The sequence below is a fragment of the Eublepharis macularius genome, chromosome 6 (assembly GCF_028583425.1).
Source record: "Eublepharis macularius isolate TG4126 chromosome 6, MPM_Emac_v1.0, whole genome shotgun sequence".
Taxonomy (NCBI): domain Eukaryota; kingdom Metazoa; phylum Chordata; class Lepidosauria; order Squamata; family Eublepharidae; genus Eublepharis; species Eublepharis macularius.
In genome coordinates this window covers 6,676,847-6,698,209 of record NC_072795.1, presented here as the reverse complement: position 1 = coordinate 6,698,209, position 21,363 = coordinate 6,676,847, and the positions used below count along the sequence as shown (strand labels likewise).

The 21,363-nt window shown below is 51.8% G+C and overlaps 1 protein-coding gene across 1 annotated transcript; it reads left to right on the top strand.

Moving 5' to 3' along the window:
* Nucleotides 1–5,068: 5,068 nt before the first annotated feature.
* NPPC (natriuretic peptide C) lies at nucleotides 5,069–21,123 on the top strand. The gene is made up of 3 exons (XM_054983639.1): nucleotides 5,069–5,246; nucleotides 6,807–7,242; nucleotides 20,592–21,123. The coding sequence occupies exons 1-2, from the start codon at nucleotides 5,131–5,133 to the stop codon at nucleotides 7,201–7,203; spliced, it is 513 nt and encodes a 170-aa protein (XP_054839614.1). The 5' UTR covers nucleotides 5,069–5,130; the 3' UTR covers nucleotides 7,204–7,242; nucleotides 20,592–21,123.
* The last annotated feature ends 240 nt before the right edge of the window (nucleotides 21,124–21,363 follow it).

The window sequence follows — 21,363 nt, the reverse complement described above, 5'->3', positions numbered from 1 at the left end:
ACTTAACAACATAGCTGTTCCTCCGGTCTCACCCAACTTTATAACTTCCTCATTCTTTTGCACCCACACAACATAGACAAGATGGGGTCCATTTAAAAAAAAAAAAGATTGGCTGGCTGGCTAGAGAGTTCACCTCTGGCCTTGCTCAAGTTCCTTTCCCAAAACTCTGCTTCCAGTATGGATCCTGCAAAATTGTCTCCTGTGGGAGAGATCCGCCTGCACCCTACAGGATGGATCGGGACCCCAAAACAATTGTTTCTCTTTCTGGTAGCCTGAATGGCTGTCTCCGACGAATCATAGAATTCTAGGGTAGGAAGGGACCTCCAGGGTCATCTAGTCCAACCCCCTGCACAATGCAGGAAATTCAGTTACTTCCCCGCAACACGCACACACCCAGTGACACTGCATGCCCAGAAGATGGCAAAACACCATCAGGATCCCTACCCAAACTGGCCTGTGGAAAATTACTCCCTAACCACAAGGTTGCAATTTGCCTTACCCTGGGCATGTAAGAAGGGACCACAAGAACTAAGCACTGATGTAACCCTTCCTGCCCTCCCTCTCATGATCTGCCCAGGTTCACAGAATCAGCATGGCTGTCAGGTGGCCATCTAGCCTCTGCTTAAAAACCTCCAAGGAATGAACGGACTTCCCTCCAGGACGGCAATGGGGCTTCGGACAACCCTGTGAGGTGGGTTGGGCTGAGACAGGGAAAGCGCAAATGGCCCCATCAGCTTAGCATTGGAGGACAGGACTTTTTTTCTTTCAGTGGAAATGGACCAGAACAAAGTTCCAGCAAAGTTTTCAAGCACCACTCAAGCATTTGGACATCAGGAGTACTGGTACTGACACCTCTTATTTAAGAAAACATACCCCGGTGTGTGTGTGTTGGGACTTCTAGATCAACCCTCTCCCTTAAAAGCAGCCCACAAATCCAATCACCTTGATGCCTGTCCTGCTCCACCCCCTCACCAGTTGGGTTCCATTGGACTCCCAATCTTGAGCGCAGCTTCTGTCTCAATGCAAAATAGTAGAGAGTCCAGTAACACCTTTAAGACTAATCAACTTTATTTTAGCATAAGCTTTCAAGAACCACAGCTCTCTTCGTCAGATGTATCATCAGCTTTTGAGAACCATAGCTCTCTTTGTCAGATGCATCATCAGCTTTTGAGAACCACAGCTCTCTTCATCAAATGCATCGTCAGCTTTTGAGAATCACAGCTCTCTTCATCAGATGGATCTGACAAAGAGAGCTGTGGTTCTCGAAAGCTGATGATGCATCTGACAAAGAAAGCTGTGATTCTTGAAAGCTGACAATGCATCTGACAAAGAAAGCTGTTGTTCTCGAAAGCTGACAATGCATCTGATGAAGAGAGCTGTGGCTCTCAAAAGCTTATGCTACAATAAAGTTTGTTAGCCCTAAAGGTGCTAGTGGACTTCACTATTTTGCGACTACAGACTAACACAGCTAATTCCTCTGGATCCATGTCTCAGTGCAGTTTCTTATGCTTCAATTGCCAGAGTTGGGATGGCGTGGGGGGCTTCACAAGAACTAGAAAGATAGTTTTTGGTGGGTAGCTGTGTTAGTCTGCTGTAGAACAGCAGGATTTGAGTCCAGTGGCTCTGGAGAGACCAACAAGGTGTTGCAAGGATATAATCTTTCAAGAGTCCAAGCTTCCTTCTTTAAATATGGGAAGGAATGTAGGTTCCAATCCTGAGCTCAAAGGCAGCACCCAGAAACGGGGATAGTTTCAGGTTGGTAGTTCTGTTGGTCTGGAGGAGAGGAGCAGGATTGGAGTCCACTGGCACCTTAGAGACCAACAAGATTTTCAGGGTGTCACCTTTCAAGAGTCACAGCTCCTTTCTTCAGATAAACCTAAAGTAGATCCATAGGTTACATATCTATATCTGAAGAAGGGAGTTCCGACAACTTGCACCTTGAAAATCTTGTTGATCTCTAGGGTGCCACTGGACTCACTCAAATCCTGCTGGGATTACAAAAGTGATCTCGAGGACAGAGATCTGTCCCCCTGGAGAAATGGCTGCTTTGGAGGGTGGGCTGTATGGCATTACACTCTGCTGTGGCACCCCCAAAATCTCCAGGAATTTCCCAACCCAGAACTGGCAACGGCGAGTGACACCAGTTGCTGGAAAATAAAGCCAGAGGGGAACTTTTGAGATCCCCTACCCTAGCTTGCATAGATGCACATTTCACAGTTATCACCAGGTACCCCCCACCCATAAAATACACGGGCCAGTAGAGAGAGACGTGAACTCCGAACGTGCGAATGGGCTGGTGTTTCCCCCATCTGCTGGCGAGATTTGTCGCCTGGCCCGGCGCCTGGGGCAAGCAAGGCCATCGCCGAGCAGACCTCTGGGCGGCGCCTTCACCCGCGGACGCCCCCAGCAGCGCGCCTGCCGTTCCCCCTCCGCAGCGACGTGTCGCCCGGCCCGACGGCGCTGGAAACCCCCGCGAGGGCGCTGCCCGGGGGCCAAGGGGCGGCCGGGTTTCCCCTCGCTGCGCGCCCGCGGGCGACCCTCGGGGAAGGTCGGGCCACAGCAAATGCGGGCGCCGTCCGTTCCGTGCATCCTCGACGGGTAGGGCGGCGGCTGGGGCGGCTTCCACGCCAGCGAATGCGTCGGTCTGGCGAGTGTCACAAGACTCTGGGGACAGATCAGCACTCCTCCCCGTCGGGAGACGTGGGCTTCGTGTCCCGCGAGTGGATCTCTGGAACGAAAACCGGTCCCCTCTTTCCAAGTCCGCCCTGGCGACGAATTGCGTTGTTGGAGTGGCGGGGAAGCCCCCTCCCAACACCACTGGAACCCCCCCCCCACACACACACACGAGTGAGCTCCAAGCCTCTTTGGGGGGCATCTGGCGTCGGTCCTAGACGGGCGCTCAACACAGGTCGGTTGCTAGGCTCGAAAAGCAAAAGGCATCGCAGACGGCCATTCGGAGAGGGAAGCCGTGTAGGCGAGGGAGTCGACGGGGACCCCCTCGAAAAGCCCCTCGCACTGGGCACATTTCCCCCAGTCACTTCAGAAAGAGCAGCAGCTGCAGGCGCCCTTGTCCAGGCTGCTCCCAAGGGCACGGCTTCCCCAGATCCTCGAGGGGGTCCCCCAAGGGGCCGGAGAGAGCTTTGCTGGCGGAGCTGCTGGCGGGTTTTAGGTGGGCACTAGCGGTGGTCCGCAGTAGAACATCGAATTTGAGTCCAGGGGCATCTTACAGACCGACAAGATTTTCAGGATAGAAGCTTTGGAGAGTCGCAGCTCTCTTCTTCAGATAGTAAAGAGTCCGGTAGCATCTTTAAGACTAACCAACTTTATTGTAGCATAAGCTTCCACTGCTCTCTTTGTTAGAGATCCAGAGGAGTTAGCCGTGTTAATCTGCAGTTGCAAAATAGTAAAGTGTCCAGTAGCACCTATAAGACTAACCAACTTTATTGTAACATAAGCTTTCGAGAACCACAGCTCTCTTCGTCAGATGCATTGTCAGCTTTTTGAGAATCACAGCTCTCTTCGTCAGATGCATCATCAGCTTTTTGAGAATCACAGCTCTCTTCGTCAGATGCATCTGACACATCTGACGAAGAGAGCTGTGATTCTCAAAAAGCTGATGACGCATCTGACGAAGAGAGCTGTGGTTCTCAAAAGCTTATGCTACAATAAAGTTGGTTAGTCTTAAAGGTGCTACTGGACTCTTTGCTATTTTGCAGCTACGGACTAACACGGCTAACTCCTCTGCTTCTTCAGACGGTTTCAGATCAAAGCTCCCGTCTTCAGGTACAGGGAGGAGTGGGGAGTCGTCCAGGAGGAACCCTCTTTCGCCCTCCAGAGGGTTTACTTCGACTCGCCAGTCTCCCTCCCCATCGCCCAGCGCTGCTCCGGACAGGCGACCTGGGTTTGGGCTTCCCACGGGCCCTCCTCCCCGCAAAGGCTCTCGCCAGTCCCAACAGGAGAAACAAACCAGCTTCCTTCCCCAAGTGAGCCGCAAATACATCCCAGGGCTGTGCCTGGGATCCTAGTCCCAAGGAGAACAGCAGGGGTGGCATCCAGCGGCACTTGAGAGGCCAGCAAGATCGCCAGTCTCTGAGCTTTCCAGAGTCGGAGGTCTCTTCTTCAGATAACTAACGGGTCGGGGATCTCCGCTCCTCCCTGTATCTGACGAAGGGAGCTTTGGCTCGCGAAAGCTTACGCCGTGAAAATGTTGCTGGTCTCTCAGGTGCCACTGGACTCCAATCCGGCTGCTTTCCTGCAGACCGACACGGCTTCCCACCAGAGACCATCCCCCATTCCAGGCACCGCCTTTAGGCTCCGGGATCTCTACTCCCTGTATCCGAAGAAGGGAGCCTGACTCTCAAAGGAGTTCGCCGTATTAGTCTGTAGTTGCAACATAGTAAACAGTCCGGTAGCACCTTTAAGATTAGCCGACTTTATTGTAGCAGAAGCTTTCGAAAACCACAGCTCTCTTTGCCAGACGCATGGTCAGCTTGCGTGTCGATGATGCATCTGACGAAGAGAGCTGTGGTTCTCGAAAGCTTCTGCTACAATAAAGTCGTCTCAGAGGTGCTGCTGGCCTCTTTCCCTTTTTGAGTCTCAACAGTGTATTCCTTTGAAAAAAGTTGCCGGCCTCTCAGGTGCCACTGGACTCCAGTCCTGTTCTACCGCAGCTCTCCGCCTGAAACTAGCCCCGGGTCACACCCTCTCCTTCTTCTCCCCCGCCCGCCTTCCCAGGCAGGTGTCCGCCTCGCGAGTTCACGCGGGAGGAGCACTCCGCGCTCACGTGTACTCTGATTTCACACGAGCAGCCCCCTCCCGGGGATGCAGGCGCGAGAGTGGAGAGGCCCACCGGCGCCCACCCCGCCTCCACGCGGTCCCCTCCGGCGTCCCGAGGTGGCCGCGGCCTCCCCGTCTAGCAAGAAGCCCGGAGCCCGGCACCGGCTGGATGGCACTTCTCCCCCCACCCTGGAGCGGGGAGGCGGATGACATCACCGGCAGGTCGCTTATAAAGAGCCGAGGGCGGCCGCGGCGCTGCAAACGACTCGGGCCGTCGGAAGGGAGCCAGGCGCAGCCGGAGACGCTCCGCTCGGACTCGCAGCAACGCGCCCTCGCCCCGGTCCCTCGCCCGGGATGTACCTCTCTCGCGTCGTGGCTTGCGGCCTCTTCCTCGCCCTGCTGGCCCTCGGGCTGGAGGCGAAGCCGGCCGCCCCGCAGCACCTGCAGAAGGTAAGGCGGGAGCCTCGACGGCAGCGCGGAACTGGGGAGACTCCGTCGGGGCGCTTGGAGAGGGGAGGATGGCGGGACAGAGGGCAGGAGAGGCGGTTAGGCTGGAGCCAAGCAGGGGCGGGCGAAGCGCTGGCGCGGTAGGTTACGTCTCACTAAAGCGGGATTAAATACTCCGCTTCGACCACGCTTTCGAAGGTGGGTTAGTGCGGGCTAGGGAGCGCTTGGGGGATTCTAGCGAAGGTGAGGTGCAAGCGGGGCATCTATCCCGGACTCCTTAGACCGGAGTGGAGGCGTGCGCCTGAATGCCGCGGGGGCCAGGTCAAGTAAGGTTCGAGGTTCGAGTCCAGCAGCGCCGCGAATCTTTGCTTTTCTCCTGCGGAGCCGCGGAGCTCCCCGCCTGCAAATGTACCGCGCGGCCCCGCTTCCCTCGAGCCTCGACGGGGCGCAGTGCAGCCTGGAGCCATCCCCTGTCCCTCCGGGGGGGGGGGTCGCCTCAGGCTATCACCCTCCCGGCCAGCAGCCCCACGAAGCCGGACCCGCGGCTGGTGCTGGCCGCTCTCCGTCCCCCCGTGGTGCTGAGCCCGGGCTCCATCCCCTCGGACAGGCGCCCCGAGCCTCAAGTGAGCGCCTCCTTCCCCGGGGGAGCAGGACGGGGGGCTTTCAAGCCCTCAGAGCGAAGGCAGAGGGGCGGTCCAGTTGGCCAAGGACAGACTGACCCTCCGGTCTCTTGCGCTTCTAATCCCCGGGGGAAGCCGGGCCTGCAAAGGATGAGATGGAGGCACTGGGGGGAGGCGGGAAAATATTTTCTGCCCCCCCCCCCCAAGTTCTGCTTCCCTTTCTAACTCTGTGCAGACTGCAAAAGACAAGAGGGCTGAATCTTTTAAAAAGCCGATTGAACCCGTTTGATGCCACCTTTGGGCAACCCCTTTGTAACGGAGCTTGGGCATTCTTCGAGGTGCCCCCCAGAGGACTTTTTTGAGGGGCAGGACTATGATGGGAGACCCCATCCCAGATGGTGATGGGACCCCCGTTCCAGCCACCTCCAGGTGGTGGCTGGAGATCTCCCGGAATTACAACTGGTCTCCAAGCACAGGGATCAGTTGCCCTGGAGGGCAAGGCAGCCGCAAAGGGCGGGCTTAGGGCTGCCAACCTCCAGAGGGGGCCTGGAGATCTTCCTGAATTGCAACTGGTCTCCAGGCAGAGATCCGATCCCCTGGAGGAAACGGCTGCTTCGGAAGGCGGGCTCCGTTGCATTATACCCTGCCAAGGGCTCTTCCCTCCCGAGCCCCCCAAATCTCCAGGAATCTCCCAAGCTGGAGCTGGCAACCGCACACCCTCCCGTCCATATTTCCCATCCGAAGAGGCTTCTGAGCCCGGGATCCAGGCTAGAAAGGGGAGAACAACGTTTGGCGAGGGAAATCCCGGCGCGCTTGAGATTCAGGCTTTGCTCGAGGCGATGCCCGGTTGCAAAGCCCTGCCGGACGGGGCGGGCTGCTGCGGGGGTGGCCCCTCTCCCACGCCCCCCGGCTCACTTTTCTCCCCTTCCCTCTCTCGGCTTCCTCCCCGCAGGGTCCGTCCAGGAGCGCGGCGGCGCTGGGGCGCGAACTGGCGGGGCTGCTGGAAGCGTCGTCGGGGCCCGCGGCGGGCGCGGCGGCGCGCGGCGGAGGCACCAAGGCGGGCTCGGGCTCCGGCGGCACCTCGTCCTCCCAGCAGCAGCAGCAGCAGCAGCAGCAGCAGGCGCGGGGCAAAGGCTCGTCGTCGCGGCTGCTGCGCGACCTGCGCACCGACAGCAAGCAGGCGCGGGCGGGCTGGGCGCGGCTCGTGCACCCGGAGCACCACGGCGGCGGCGGCGGCGGAGGAGGCGGCGGCGGCGGCGGATCGCGGCGCCTGAAGGGCCTCTCCAAGAAGGGCCTCTCCAAGGGCTGCTTCGGCCTCAAGCTCGACCGCATCGGCTCCATGAGCGGCCTGGGCTGTTGAGCGTCGTCGGGGGCGGGCGGCGGGCGACACCTAGCGGCGGTGAGTGGAGACGGCGCTTCGAAGGCGCGCGCGGGGCGAACCTGGGAACGCTTTCGCGTGGGCTGAAGCGGGACTTTCCTGAGAGTGACGACAACGGGGCTGGCTCCCGAGTAGGCTTGCTTGGGATTGCTCCCGGTTAGGGTTGCCAACCCCCCGGGGTGGGAAGTTCCTGGAGATTTGGCGGTGGAGGGGAGGATGGTAGTATTAGTATTAGTATTAGTATTAGTATTTATTAGTATTATTTTAAATTAAATTAAATTAAATTAAATTAAATTATAGCCCTCCCTCCCCATTAGCGGACCAGGTTACAGCAATAGGTAAAAATACAAAGAATAAAACAATAATGCCATAGTCCACTCTCCAAAGTAACTATTTCCCCCCAAACAACGACAACAACATTCGATTTATATGCCGCCCTTCAGGACAACTTAATGCCCACTCAGAGTGACTTACAAAGTATGTGATTATTATCCCCACAACAAAACACACTGTGAGGTGGGTGGGGCTGAGAGAGTTCTGAGAGAGCTGTGACCGACCCAAGGTCACCCAGCTGGTTTCAAGTGGAGGAGTGGGGAATCAAACCTGGCTCTCCGGATTAGAGTCCTGCCGCTCTTAACCACTACACCAAACTAGAAAAGCCCTCAGGGAGGCTGTTCAGTGAAATCCTAAAAACGCTTTCCCGTGAGTAATCTCCTGGAATAAAATAGAACTTTCCTGAGAGTGAGTACAATGGGGCTGACTTGTGAGTAGACTTGCTTAGGATTGCTCCCTTAGCGTTGCCAACCTCTGGGGTGGGAAGTACCTGGAGATTTGGCAGTGCGGTGGGGGGCGGGGGGAGGACGGTATAATGCCTTACAGTCCACCCTCCAAAGGAGCCATTTTTCCCCAGGGGAAAAGCCCTCCGGGGTGCTTTTCAGTGCAATCCTAAGAATGCTTTCCCAAGAGTAATCCCCGTTGAATAAAATGGGACTGGCTCCTGAATGGGAGGGAAGGTGGCGTGGTATGGCCTGATCTGGTCAGATCTCACATGCTAAGCAGTGTTGGTTCTTGGACGAGAGACCGACAGGGAGGGAGGCGATGCCAAGCCGCTTCTGCTTTGCACTTGCCTTGAAAGCGCCTTGCTGAGGTCGTCATAAATCAGTCGCAACATGAGGGCAGATACACATGCAGGCTGCTTCTGAGTAGACTTACTTCGGATTGCTCCATTTGTTGCACATGGTGTTGCCAACCCCCAGGAAGGGAAATTCCTGGAGAGGTGGGACCCCAGTGCGGTATAATGACATCAAACCCACCCTCCAAAGCAGCTATTTTCCCCCCAGGGGAACTGACCTTTGTCAACTGGTGATTTCAGAGGCTATCCATGCCTCACCTAGAGCAAATAAGTTGCACACATCCAACACAAAGCTAGGATGTCAAAATTGGGGGGCTGGCGTTCACAAGTTCTAGGGAACACATGTACGATCTGCATACTATGTACACTTGATTTTCTTAGGATGGGAGTAGTTTTCGTGTCACATTCATCGCATGTACAGCTGAACGTGTGACCAACCCCATGTTTATCCAGATACTGATCTTCGGTTTCATTTGTAAAGTGAACACACTTTGGCCTTTTCTTACATGCATGGAGGATGTTATGTGCGTGACCTGTAACGTGTGGACAGGGCTACTGAGCCGGATCCTTGATCTATCCAGGTCAGTCTGTGATTGGCAGCTGCTCTCACCTCTTTCCTACCACCAGCTGCCCGATCCTTTTAGTGGAGGTGCCTGACTTTCAGCATGCCAAGCGGAGGGTCCGCCTCTGAGGGTGGAAATACACGTTACGATTAGGGACGCTCATGTGCACCTCATTTCACATGTCCCCCCTCCAACTTCCCACGCACTCGCTTGCATAGTCACACTTCCATTTATTCACACATTCGATATCAGTCCCTCCTCAACTCTTAAAAGTATCCCAGGCTCCCCTTCCTGGTTTTTTTTTTAAATTTTATTGCAAGGCACCAGTGCTTTCCATTTCCCCCTTCCGATAACAATGTGGTTTGAAACTGATGCAAATTGTTGCCTTGCATTTCTATAAAAAGAAATATGCCTTTCTTTTCTACCCCTGTAGTTAATCTTTGACAAGGAAATTCTCTGTTTACAACTGCCAGGTTCCCAGTTTCCCCCACCTCCCACATCCATTCCTTGCAATGCAGATTCCTGACACTTTCTCACACCTTAAATAAATGCAAATTGGCAAGTCAGATTTGCCTACAGATTTGCTCTGCAGTGTCCATCCCTGAGAGTTCTCGATGCGAAAACCTCCCGACTCGGTGGTGGTGTTCGTACTCTGTTGCAGATGCAATCACACAAAGGGAGCTCTCGTGAAAGCAGCATGCATGTGCGCCAAGCAAGAGATAGTTTTTGGCTAAACAGTAGAAAGAACTTCCTGACAGTTAGAGCAGTCCCTCAGTGGAACAGGCTTCCTTGGTAGGTGGTGGACTCTCATTCTTTGGAGGTTTTTAGGCAGAGGCTAGATGCCCATCTGACAGCAATGCTGATTCTGTGAACCTGGGCAGATCATGGGGGGGGGGGCAGGAAGGGTTACATCATTGCTTACATGCCCAGCCTAAGGCTGATCTGACAAAGAGAGCTGTGGTTCTTGAAAGCTGACGATGCATCTGACGAAGAGAGCTGTGATTCTCAAAAGCTTATGCTACAATAAAGGTGGTTATTGTAGCTTATGCTCCAATAAAGTTGGTGCTACTGGACTCTTTACTATTTTGCATTGAGACAGAAGTTGTGCTCAGGTTTGGGAGTCCAATGGAACCCAACTGGTGAGGGAGGGGAGCAGGATAGGCGTCGAGGTGATTGGATTTGTGGGCTGCTGTGAAGGGAGAGGGTTGATCTAGAAGATATGTCCCACCCACCCATCCCCCGTGTTCATTTTCTTAAATAAGAGGTGTCAGTACCAGTACTCATGATGTCCAAATGCTCGAGTGGTGCTTGAAAACCATAAAGAGGTGCTTGAACTCTGTTCGGGTGCATTTCCGCTGAAAGAAAAAAAGTCCTGTCCTCCAACGCTAAGCCGACGGGCCATTTGCGTTTTCCCTCTCTCAGCCCAACCCACCTCACAGGGCTGTCCGAAGCCCCACTGCCCTCCTGGAGGGACAAGTCCGTTCATTCCTTGGAGGTTTCAAAGCAGAGGCTAGATGGCCATCTGACAGCAATGCTGATTCTGTGAACTTGGGCATATCATGAGACGGAGGGCATGAAGGGCTACATCAGTGCTTAGTTCTCATTGCCCCTTCTTACACACCCAGGGTAAGGCAGATCGCCACTTTGGGGACAGGAAGCAATTTTCCCGAGGCCAATTTTGCTTGGGATCCTGATGGTGTTTTGCCATCTTTTGAGCATGGAGCAGGGGGCACTGGGGGTGTGGGGAGGGGAGGTAGTTGTGAATTTCCTGCATTGTGCAGGGGGTTGGACTAGATGACCATAGAGGTCCCTTCCAACCCTATGATTCTATGAACTGAGGACTACTCTTAAAATCTTGCACTTGAGCATCCCCAAGTACTTCGTAATGTGTATTTCCACTCTGAGCCATGGCCCGTTACGCCGTCATGGTTCTATGCTGAGCTCCTTGGAAGAAGGGCGGTCTCAAAACATAATAGACAGATAACTCTTCCCCCAGCAATGCGTCCAAACTATTCAGCGACAGGTGCCCGGGCCTGAGGTTGCTAAGACGCTTCCCTTGACTCTCAAATTCCACTCCTGGTCCCAGATGTTTTAGGGCTAATTCTGTGTGCTTGGTGAGGTTGGAAAGAATGCTTCGTGCGTGCTTAGAGGAACTCCATTTTGCCCCATATTTTGAGGCTTGCATTAAAGATGGGCTTGGAGGCCGAGTGCTGGATTCTCCCCCGCCCTCCAGCATGGCTCGTTTTGAGTCGGTGCTCGGCTCAGGTCTCCCCCGTTGCAGACGAGTCTCAGCCCTGGCAAAGGTGGATCCGAATCCCTCTGAACATGAACATATGCGCAGATGAAAGTGCCTCTGCTAGCAGAGCGAATCTGCGTGATGCAGGCAATGATTTTATTCTGGATTTTCTGCTTGCATCTGGGGACAAATATCTTCCAAGCTGATGAACTGAGGGTGTGGGTGGCGGTTGAGAGTTGGCTACTGGAGGCTCACAGAGTCTTTCTTTACCGCCTCACAAGAAATCTTCCCAAAGTGTCTATCTGGCAAATCACGCGGGAAGTTTGGAGTCAGGTGGACGGGGGACTGAGAGCAGAACCACGAGTGACAAAAGGCACAGATTGGACACTTGTCAGCTTCCCTCAAGTTTTGGCGGGAAATGTTGGACAAGCTTGGCAGAATGTTGGACAAGTGACAGTTGAAAAGTCCGTTGGACAGCCGTTGGAGAGCCAAGCTGCAAGACCAGGGCGCCTACATTTCCCATCAAAACTTGAGGGAAGCTGACAAGTGTCCAATCTGTGCCTTTTGTCACTTGTGGTTCTGCTCTAAGTTGGCTGTGGGGAAACTGGATTCAAATCCTGACTCAAAGATGCCTCTCACAGGAATGGGGGAAGACTCCAGGCAACTGTGATTTCTCAGCCAAACCTGCCCAACCCGACAGGGCTGTTGTGAAGATGTTGGGCTCTACCTCTGCCAGGCCAATGGGAGGGCGGCTGCAGTTGGTGGGGATATCGCAGACTAATGTAAGCCCCGGGGGTGGGCACCCTGCCCCAAGGAGCTTACAATCGGAAAAGGGACAACCAAGAGAGAAGGGGGGAAAGGCGTGGCAGCAAGTAAGAAACAGCAAGATGGGACGGGACGGCAATGGGAATAAGAGACGAAGGAGTTGGGGACATGCCATAGATTTCCTCCATTGTCATAGAGTTGGTCTGGGGAAGGGAGAGGCCTTTTTCCATTGCTTTCAATAGGAGAGGCGGGAGAACTTCTGTGGTTCAGTGGAAGAGCTTCTGCTTAGCCTGCTGAAAGTCCCAGGTTCGATCCCCGGCATTTCCAGTGGGATGACAGATATAACAAAGTTGCTTCCAGTCTGAGTCGAAAATACTGACCTTGAGGGCCCAGTGGTCTGAGTCAGTGTAAGGCGGCTTCATGTGTGTTTGGACAGGAGCCTTTGAGTCTCTCTGCACGAGACATCTGACACGTGAAGGACATGTGTCAGGAGATGCAATGGTTGCCGGGAAGGGTAGTTTAAAAAGACAGAGCTGGAGGCAGGGCAAAGGCTTTGCTTTACACTGGAGCTGTGCGAAGGGGCTGTGAAATGCCAGAAGGGAAACTTCGCCCCATTAGAACCTCTCCAAGTGCAAGCCCAGCTCTGGAAGGCAGCTCCAGCCCATTTCCATTCCTCGCTGCCCTCTGGTTGCCATCCCGCACAGTTTTAGACTGGAGAGGTGAAATTGACAGAGCCTTTGGGAAGGCAAAGATGAAATTGACAAACCCTCTTGAGGAGTGATCTCTGCCAGTTCTGTCTTTTTAAACTACGCTTCCCAGCGAACATTGTGGCTCCTTACACCTGACGAACGTGCGACGAGGCATCTGATGTAGAGAGACTCTTAGAGTGCACTGTTAAGGGATTTTATTTGGCTACGCACTCTGCATATGGTTCTTTCCTAAAAGTTTGGTTCTCTCAAGAGGCATTCTGGGATTTAGTTTCTGAGTCCCAGCTGCCTCTATCCTTCTACCTACTTTGAAATGTCCTCTCTTTAGAAGTTTGCAAGGCGGGTAAAGAGAAGTGAGACAATGGAGTGTTTTGAATTTACAACGGGATGCGGTTTTTAGCAGGCCTGGCTGTTGTCCCTTTGCTGTGCCAGTTTCACTCATGTGGTCTCACAGATATACCCCTCTCAGGACAACAGAGCTGCTGAACAGGTGTCAGATGTCACCCCTCTTGCATTATAACCTGCCAACTTTTTAAAAATCTCTGTCTTTTTAAAAACAATCTTGTAATTCCAGACAGAGCCGGCTCCAGCATTGCTGGCACCTGAGGCAGCTTAACGGCTGCCTCTCTGTGCGCCCGCATGCTTGCACGCCGGACTGCGTGATGACATCACTGCATGTGACATCATCACGCAGGGCTGGTGCACGCATGGGGGACCTTCCAGCCCTCCCATTCAGTTCCTCTGCGGGCCAGGCGCAGCTAGCCGCCCTAGCCGCTGGCTGCGCCTGGCCCGCAGAGCGACTGAACGGGAGGCTGCCCACTCAGCTGCCCCACGCTGCCACCACCAGCACACGCTCATGGTCAGTAGTGGCAGCAGCACCAGCACTGTGGCGCACGCCCCTACCCCCGGGCCAGCACCCCCTCCGGTGCCTTGCACCCTGAGGCAGCTGCCGGGCCGGCCTCAATGGGCGGGCCAGCCCTGATTCCAGAGGAGTTAGCCGTGTTCGTCTGTAGTTGCAAAATAGTAGAGTCCAGTAGCATCTTTAAGACTAACCAACTTTATTGTAGCATAAACTTCCGAGAACTACAGCTCTCTTCATCAGATGCATCTGATGAAGAGAGCTGTTCAGGAGGAAGGAATTTAACCCTTTCAGCCCCTCTGTAGGGGCACCAACTGAAACTCCCCTGTTTTGATCTTGCTTCTTTTTTGATCACCTTCCAGAGTGGATGGCAGGGTAAGCAAGCAGCGGAGATGGTTTGGCTTGGCAAAACCATATAGGGATGGAAGAGACGGGCCTTCTCTACCCTCTCCTCATCTGTTTGTATGTAGCGAGGACTCTGGGATTTTACTCTTTGCCACAAATTAATAAGCCGGAAGGTCCTGTGCTGAATCTCCAAGCCTCTTGCCTAGTTCAGCCCTTGTTTGCTTTCCTTAACTGTAGCTGGATGGGGGCCAAAGGGTTATAAAACAACTAGCAACAGAGCCCGTTTTTTTAAAAAAAAGGGTCCTAGAAAACCTGGGAATGCTGGGCTTCCACAACAGTGGCTCCCTCCAGGGGGCGGGCGGGCTTGCCTGGCCGCCCTGTGGTGGCGGCTCTCTCTAGAAGCCGCATTGGCCAGGGTGCATTTTTATCCTGGTGCTCCGGTGCAGGTGCACCAGGATAAATGTGCATTGTCAGGAACACGGTTTCTCTTTTATATAGAAAGATAAAGTGAAAAGGAGGGCTTCCCCTCCACCAAGTAGCCAAACCTGTTGCATTACAAAGCTCTCTTTGTCTGAAGCACGTTCACCCTCCCTCCTTGCTGCCAAAAATGTGTGTCCGGAGCATTAAAACGTATTACTGATGAAGCTTTTACTTCAGGGCCTTGTTCTAGATGGATTACAATTAAAACTACAATTAATAGTACAATTTCATGCTATTAAAAATGAGCTGGAATGGCTTTTTTGTATCAGCCCACTCATTTGGCATCTACAGATTTTAGCTTCCTTAAATTTATTTTTTATTTCTTTTATTTACATCATTTATAGTCCGTTTTTTCTCGCTGAGACTCAATGCGGAGTAAAGGGAGGACATCACTGAGAATTGCCTCGAATTATTCTTTGATGACTATTCTGTCAGATGTCATTAAGGCACGAGATCCAGCCGTTAGAGTTAGCCGTGTTAGTCTGTAGTCACAAAATAGTAAAGAGTCCAGCAGCACTTTTAAGACTAACCAACTTTATTGTAGCATAAGCTTTCAAGAGCCACAGCTCTCTTCGTCAGATTCATTGTCAGCTTTCGAGAATCACAGCTTTCCTTGTCAGATGCATCTAACGAAGAGAGCTGTGATTCTCAAAAGCTGATGATGCATCTGACAGAGAGCTGTGAGTCTCGAAAGCTGACAATGCATCTGCCGTAGAGAGCTGTGAGTCTCAAAAGCTGACAATGCATCTGACAGAGAGCTGTGAGTCTCAAAAGCTGACAATGCGTCTGACAAAGAGAGCTATGATTCTTGAAAGCTGACAATGCATCTGACAAAGAGAGCTATGGTTCTCGAAAGCTTATGCTACAATAACGTTGGTTAGTCTTAAAGGTGCTACTGGACTCTTTTACTATTAAGGCAGGAGGAATCAGGCAGGCAGGCACCCCTCCCCCCGAGTAGCCAAATCATTTGTTTGGGGGCAAGAATAACGGGCACGTGGTGGAAAATGTCTCAGATCCAAAACTGGCCAGGTCCTACGTGTGTGGGGCAGGGTCGTGTTTTCCCTAAAACACGCCCCCAGATTTGGCTCCCACCTGTTTCTGCCTAAATAAGGCACTGCAAAAAAAAATTAATTATAATTAGAACGGTTGGCTTTCTAATGATCTGGCTCCTAGGGCAATTTGGGGGTATTATTTATACACCCGCCCGCTGCCTTTGTGAGATGTCCCCTACATAGCAACGATGGCTGGTGCACCTGCTTGCAGCTGAAAGCTAAAATAGGAGAACGGGGGGCCCGATCCTCCAGCAGTACATGAGGCGCTGTCATACTTTCCATATGTTCTCCTCCCCAATTAAGGTCCAGCTGGACAGCGGGAATCTTATTCTTTCCAGACCCACCCAGTCTAGCAGGTTACCAGTCCGGCTGTGTATGTCATGTGCCATCGAGTCGCCTCCGACCAATGGTGACCCTATGAATGAAAGACCTCCAAAACGTCCTATCATTAACAGACTTGCTCAGATCCTGCAAACTGGAGGACGGGGCTTCCTTTATTGAGTCAAGCCACCTCATTTTAGCTCTTCCTCTTTTCCTAGCATTATTGACTTTCCCAGAGAATCTTGTCTTCTCATGATGTGATCAAAGTACGATAGCCTCAGTTTTGTCCTTTTAGCTTCTAGGGAGAATTCAGTCTTTCACAGACAATGGCAGTGTCCCTTCAACTAACCCTGGTTATCCCTTCAACTAACCCTGGTTCTACTGCGCAGCAGAAGAACCACGTCTGCTAATCTCTTACCTTGCAAACCCTATGATGAAACCAGCCCGGCTGCAGGAACGTATTTCAGCCGCTGAATTGTTCTGTTATCTCATAGTAAACGGTTCCTGTGGAACAGCTTGCCACATGGATTTGGAGATGGCAGTGGTTTTTTAATTCTCTACCAGGGCAAAGATCTGAAAAGGGGGAGGTTGTCCAGCTGTGATAAAATTACCACCTAGTGATAGTAGACATGAATACAGGAAGCTGCCTTGTACGGAATCAACTCCTGGGGCCATCAAAGTCCGAATTGTATGGGCAGCAACTCTGCAGGGTCTCAGGTGGAGATCTTTTACATCTACTGCCAGATCTTTTAACTGGAGATACCGGGGATTGAACTTGGGACATGCCAGATGCTCTCCCACTGAGCTATGGCCCCTCCCCACATGCAAACTTGGGTACCTCTGTGTGCATTTTCACACAGGCAGCCAGCAGCCCCTTTGGACCCGGTTGAGGCGTCTGGATGTGGATGAGAAAGGGAAAGAAGACAATAGAATTGATTTTAAATTTAATGGGGACTCTTTGCACAGCTGGGCCCAACTTCCCATACAGGATCCTCTTTCGGGACCTCCACTTTGGGTGACCCTTGCCCACTTAGGTTAGGCGGTCCAGAACATGGAGACGGGGACTTCCCTGTGGTGGCACCCAGGGCATGAAACAGCTTCCCCAGAATCTTCACTTTGTGCCGTCTCTTTTGGTATCGAGATGGCAGTTTGACATGATGTGCTGTTCCAGGACTTTCAGTGAATGTTGTGTGTTGCTTGTGATGATTTTTAAAAGCTGCCTTGAAAGAGCCAAAGGGGGGGATCGATGTGTTTTAAATAAGTACCTCCAGGAAAAAGTAGATTTGTGGGGGTCGTTCAAGGTGGGTTTGGCCCAGGGGATGTGACTGTGCTCTGTTATGTTCCGCTGGGATGAAAAAAGAGCTGAGCAAATCTGTCCAGGCAGCAGTTGGAGAAAGTCCTGTGGAGGGCCAGCTCCCCAAAGTCAGGGGGACACATACATGCATGTTTTGCCATGCACAGGATAAACCACATACATGCATGTTTTGCCATGCACGGGGTAAGCCAAATACATGCATGTTTTGCCATGCACAGGATAAGCCACATACATGAGCAGGAACAAGGGCTGTAGGACAGACAAGGAAGAGCCAACCCCGCAGTTTTGATGTTCAAGGACGTTCTGTGCTAATTACTCCAGTGGGGTTGCTGCGTGAATCCGTTGCAGCCAAACTCAAGAGAAGTCTTCTGACACCTTCCAGATGAACCCGTTTTCACTCTAGCCTAAGCCCGTGGCATGGTTCCCCACAGGTTCAAAAAGCCATGCTTATGGCAGTGCATCAGAAGATGAATTCTTTGCATAGCGGTGTGTTCATGTGGCCTGCTGGCCACATGCTGGGAGCGGGCGCATGCAGAGCTGTGGTGCTGTGTCATGGGAATCAGGGCGCCTCCTTCCATGCTGGTCTCCTGCTGGCTCACACGTGGCTGTTGAGAGCCAACAGAGTCCAGCTTCTCACAGGGGGTGGGCATTTCAAGAGAAAACGGTTCCCCCGTACATGCTCTGCAGCATCCAGAAAAGGGTCGAAAGGAGCATAATGTTAGGGACGCTCTGCAGATCTTTATCTGTTTGGAAGTCCCCCTAAGAAGGAGGGGGCTATGCAAGGACGGGCCACCACTCAGTGAATGAATGCAGGGTTCAGTTTGTCTGTAGAAAACCAAGAGTTAATCCCAATATCCCCAGTTAAGAAAGTCCCAACTCAGGGAAGCCTGGCCCGAAACGTCATGGCCAGTCAGAGTAAACAAGACTTGGTTTGGTGCACCATTGGCAGATCAATGGTCCCACAAGCCATTTCCGAACCTTCCGCCACACTCCCCTCCACTGGAGAACGCCTGTTGTAGCCAACAGATTATTTTGCAGAAAGATTCCTTTTGCCCCAAGTGTCTGAGCCTTTGTCCTCTGAATAGGTTGCACATCCCCAGCCCAGATCATTAGGAAAGTAAGAAAGAGGAGAAGGAAACATGCCAGGTATAGCCATTCCCACCCCCAGTCCTGTGGCCACAGCCAATGTAGATCCCTGCACATGTCTGCCATATGCCGGGTCAGCCCACAGATCCATCAAGGCCAATGTTGTCTTCTCTGATGGGCTGCCATTCTCCAGTCTCAGGTCAGGGTCTCTTACATCACTCTGTATGTGATGTCCTCCCAGAACTAGTACTGAGAGCTTTACTGCCTGTCAGTCAGTCCCTGGCGGGTAGACCCCCTCAAGCCCATCCACAGTGAACACATGTTGGTTCCAGCAGAACTCACTTTATTAGGATCTACGCAGTTCAGGTCTGTTTTCCATCACGGAGCTTGGCAGAAGTGACAATTCAAATCAAGCAGTCTTTGTTATAGTTGATTTTCCCGCACTCCAAATGACAGTTAAGGTTTTGGCGCCTACAAGAGTTCTGTGAGAATCTATTCAGTTATGACTATGCATTAGCTATACAATATATAATTCCCAGCATCTGGGAAAAGGAGTGAAAGCTGGCATCTAGACACAGCAAGGTCACGGCTAGTCGAGACTGGCATATTTCTCCAAGATAACAGGAGAGGCTCTTTCTGGGTCCCAAGGAAGTAACATCTGCAATATGGTTACAGGTGATCAGAGAGAGAGAGAGTTACACATCACTAGAAATTAGCAGGGCTTTTTTCCTGGGAAAAGAGGTGGTGGAACTCAGTGGTGGAGCTCAGGACCACACAATGATGTCACTTTGGATCAGTTGGAACAAGGGGGGAGTTTTTTAAAGTTTAAATCACACTTGGTGAAAATGGTCACATGGCCGGTGGCCCCGCCCCCTGATCTCTAGACAGAGGGGAGTTTAGATTGCCCTCGGCGCTGCTGGAGCGGCGCGGAAGGCAATCTAAACTCTCCTCTGTCTGGAGATCAGGGGGCGGGGCCACCAGTCATGTGACCATTTTCAAGAGGTGCCGGAACTCCGTTCCACCGCATTCCAGCTGAAAAAAAGCCCTGGTAATTAGTAATCAATCAGTATAGCTCCAGCATAATGTGGTACAAGCAATACAACAAACAAGCAAAGAACTATGGCACGGATGTACACAGACATGACACTGCCTCTAAATTTGGAGGTTCTCTTTAGTCGCCAAGGCTAGTAGCCACTGAGCAACCTATCTTCCACGAATTAGTACAATCCCCTTTGAATGCCCTCTCAGGCAAGCAGCAGAATGGGGAAGCCAACGGAGGCCCCTGGTGGGTCTCCACAGATGACTGACAGGTGCGTTCAGCTTGAGTAGACCTGCTGGATGGCTGGAAGCTGAACAGAACTGTTGTGGTTTAGCAGATGGACTAGGGCCCATGAGACCTGAGTTCATCTCCCCATTCTGCCACGGAATCATAGGGTTGGAAGGGACCTCCAGGGTCATCTAGTCCACCCCCCTGCACAATGCAGGAAATTCACAACTACCTCCCCTCCCCACACCCCCAGTGACCCCTGCTCCATGCCCAGAAGATAACTAAACAAAGAGGCCCCGCAGGGATACTGATAAGGAACAGGGGGGAGGGGGAAGCCACGGAAACAGTTATACCAAAAATTTTTTGTACTGTGCACTTTAGACTCTAGGATTGTGAAGTTACTGACATTAAATAGTGATATTAAACAGTGGTAATAATTAGGCACGGTGCACTTTAAAGATATTAATGTTTCTGTGGCTTTCCCCCCTGCCCTGTTCCTTACCATGCCTAGAAGATGGCAAAACACCATCAGGATCCCTAGCTGAACTGGCCTGGGGAAAATTGCTTCCTGACCCCAAAGTGGCGATCAGCTTTACCCTGGGCATATAAGAAGGGTCTCAGGGTTCCCCTTTGGTACCCTCTAGGTAATACTGGGCTGGTAGTTTTCTCTCTACCTTGCAGGGTTGTTTTGAGCAATAACTAGCAGAGGTCCCCTATAACAAATTCAAACTATCAATTGGTCTCAACAAGTTCTTTTTAGATTCAAAGTGCAAAATGTGCAAACATTACATCCACAGCCATTAATTGCAACTAATACAATAACATTACAATAACATTTTGCACATTTTGCAATAACATTACAATAACATTTTGCCCATTTTGCACTTTGAATCTAAAAAGAACTTGTTGAGACCAATTGGTAGTTTGAATTTGTTATAGGGGACCTCTGCTAGTTATTACTTATATATGTCCCCTATTCTTTGGACTTTTTTCTATTTGGGTTGTTTTGAGCACCAAATTGCGGGCAGGGGAGACTATATTATACCCTGAGCTTCTTCAGTAAAGAGTGGGATAAAAATGGATGACGTTGGAAATGGTATGGACAGGTCATGCCCGTTTGGTCTGCGAGGAGCAGCTTCTTCACGTTTGACGGCGTCATCATCTTGGGAGGAAGAGGCACGTGTGAACCAAGCTAGTGAACTGGGGGGAGCTTAATGGGGTGTTTGTCTGCTATCCTTCCAGGTCTCACACTCCTTCTGAATCCCCTCGTCCTTCTCGGCGGACATTTTTGAACATCTTCTCACAATACTTCTGGGTCACCGCTGATGGACCGCCAAGCAAGAGACAGCAGGCCTGGCTTGGCACACCCTGTTGGTACGAGGCCTTGTGACAGAACCAGCAATTTGGGGGTCGGGTGGGCTCGTTTTGTTTTTGAAATCCATATTCTCCCTTCCTATCTTAACCCATATATCTATATATACACACATATACTCACCCCAAACTCCTCCCTCCCGCTACCCGTCATGACAAGGGACTCTTCCATTCCCAGAGACTGAGGAAGCCAGCTATATCCCATACAGTTGCTGTTTGTACATTCATGTCACGCATAAATGTATTTATGTTGTAAAGCTATTTATATATTGTTTATAAAGAGATATTTATAAAAAATTTTATTTATGTAACTAAATGAAAAAAGGAGTCTAGCATTGTAACTGTTTTTTTTTTGTTTGAAATAGTTTGAAAAAATGACAAAAAAATCATTCCATGTACAATTTGCAAGCTGTCTTTCTTTTATTGTATCGACAGAAGATTGTTAGCTTAAAAAGTGCAAACTTGTTTTCAGATAGGTAGCTGTGTGGGTCTGCGGTAGAACAGCAGGATTTGAATCCAGTCAGGGCTCATTTCGAGGGAGAACGCACAGGAACGCAGTTCTGGCAGTTCCCCAAAGAGGTCACATGTCAGGTGGCCCCACCCACCTGACTCGCGGCCATTTTGGGCCTGGTTCGGCCTGGAT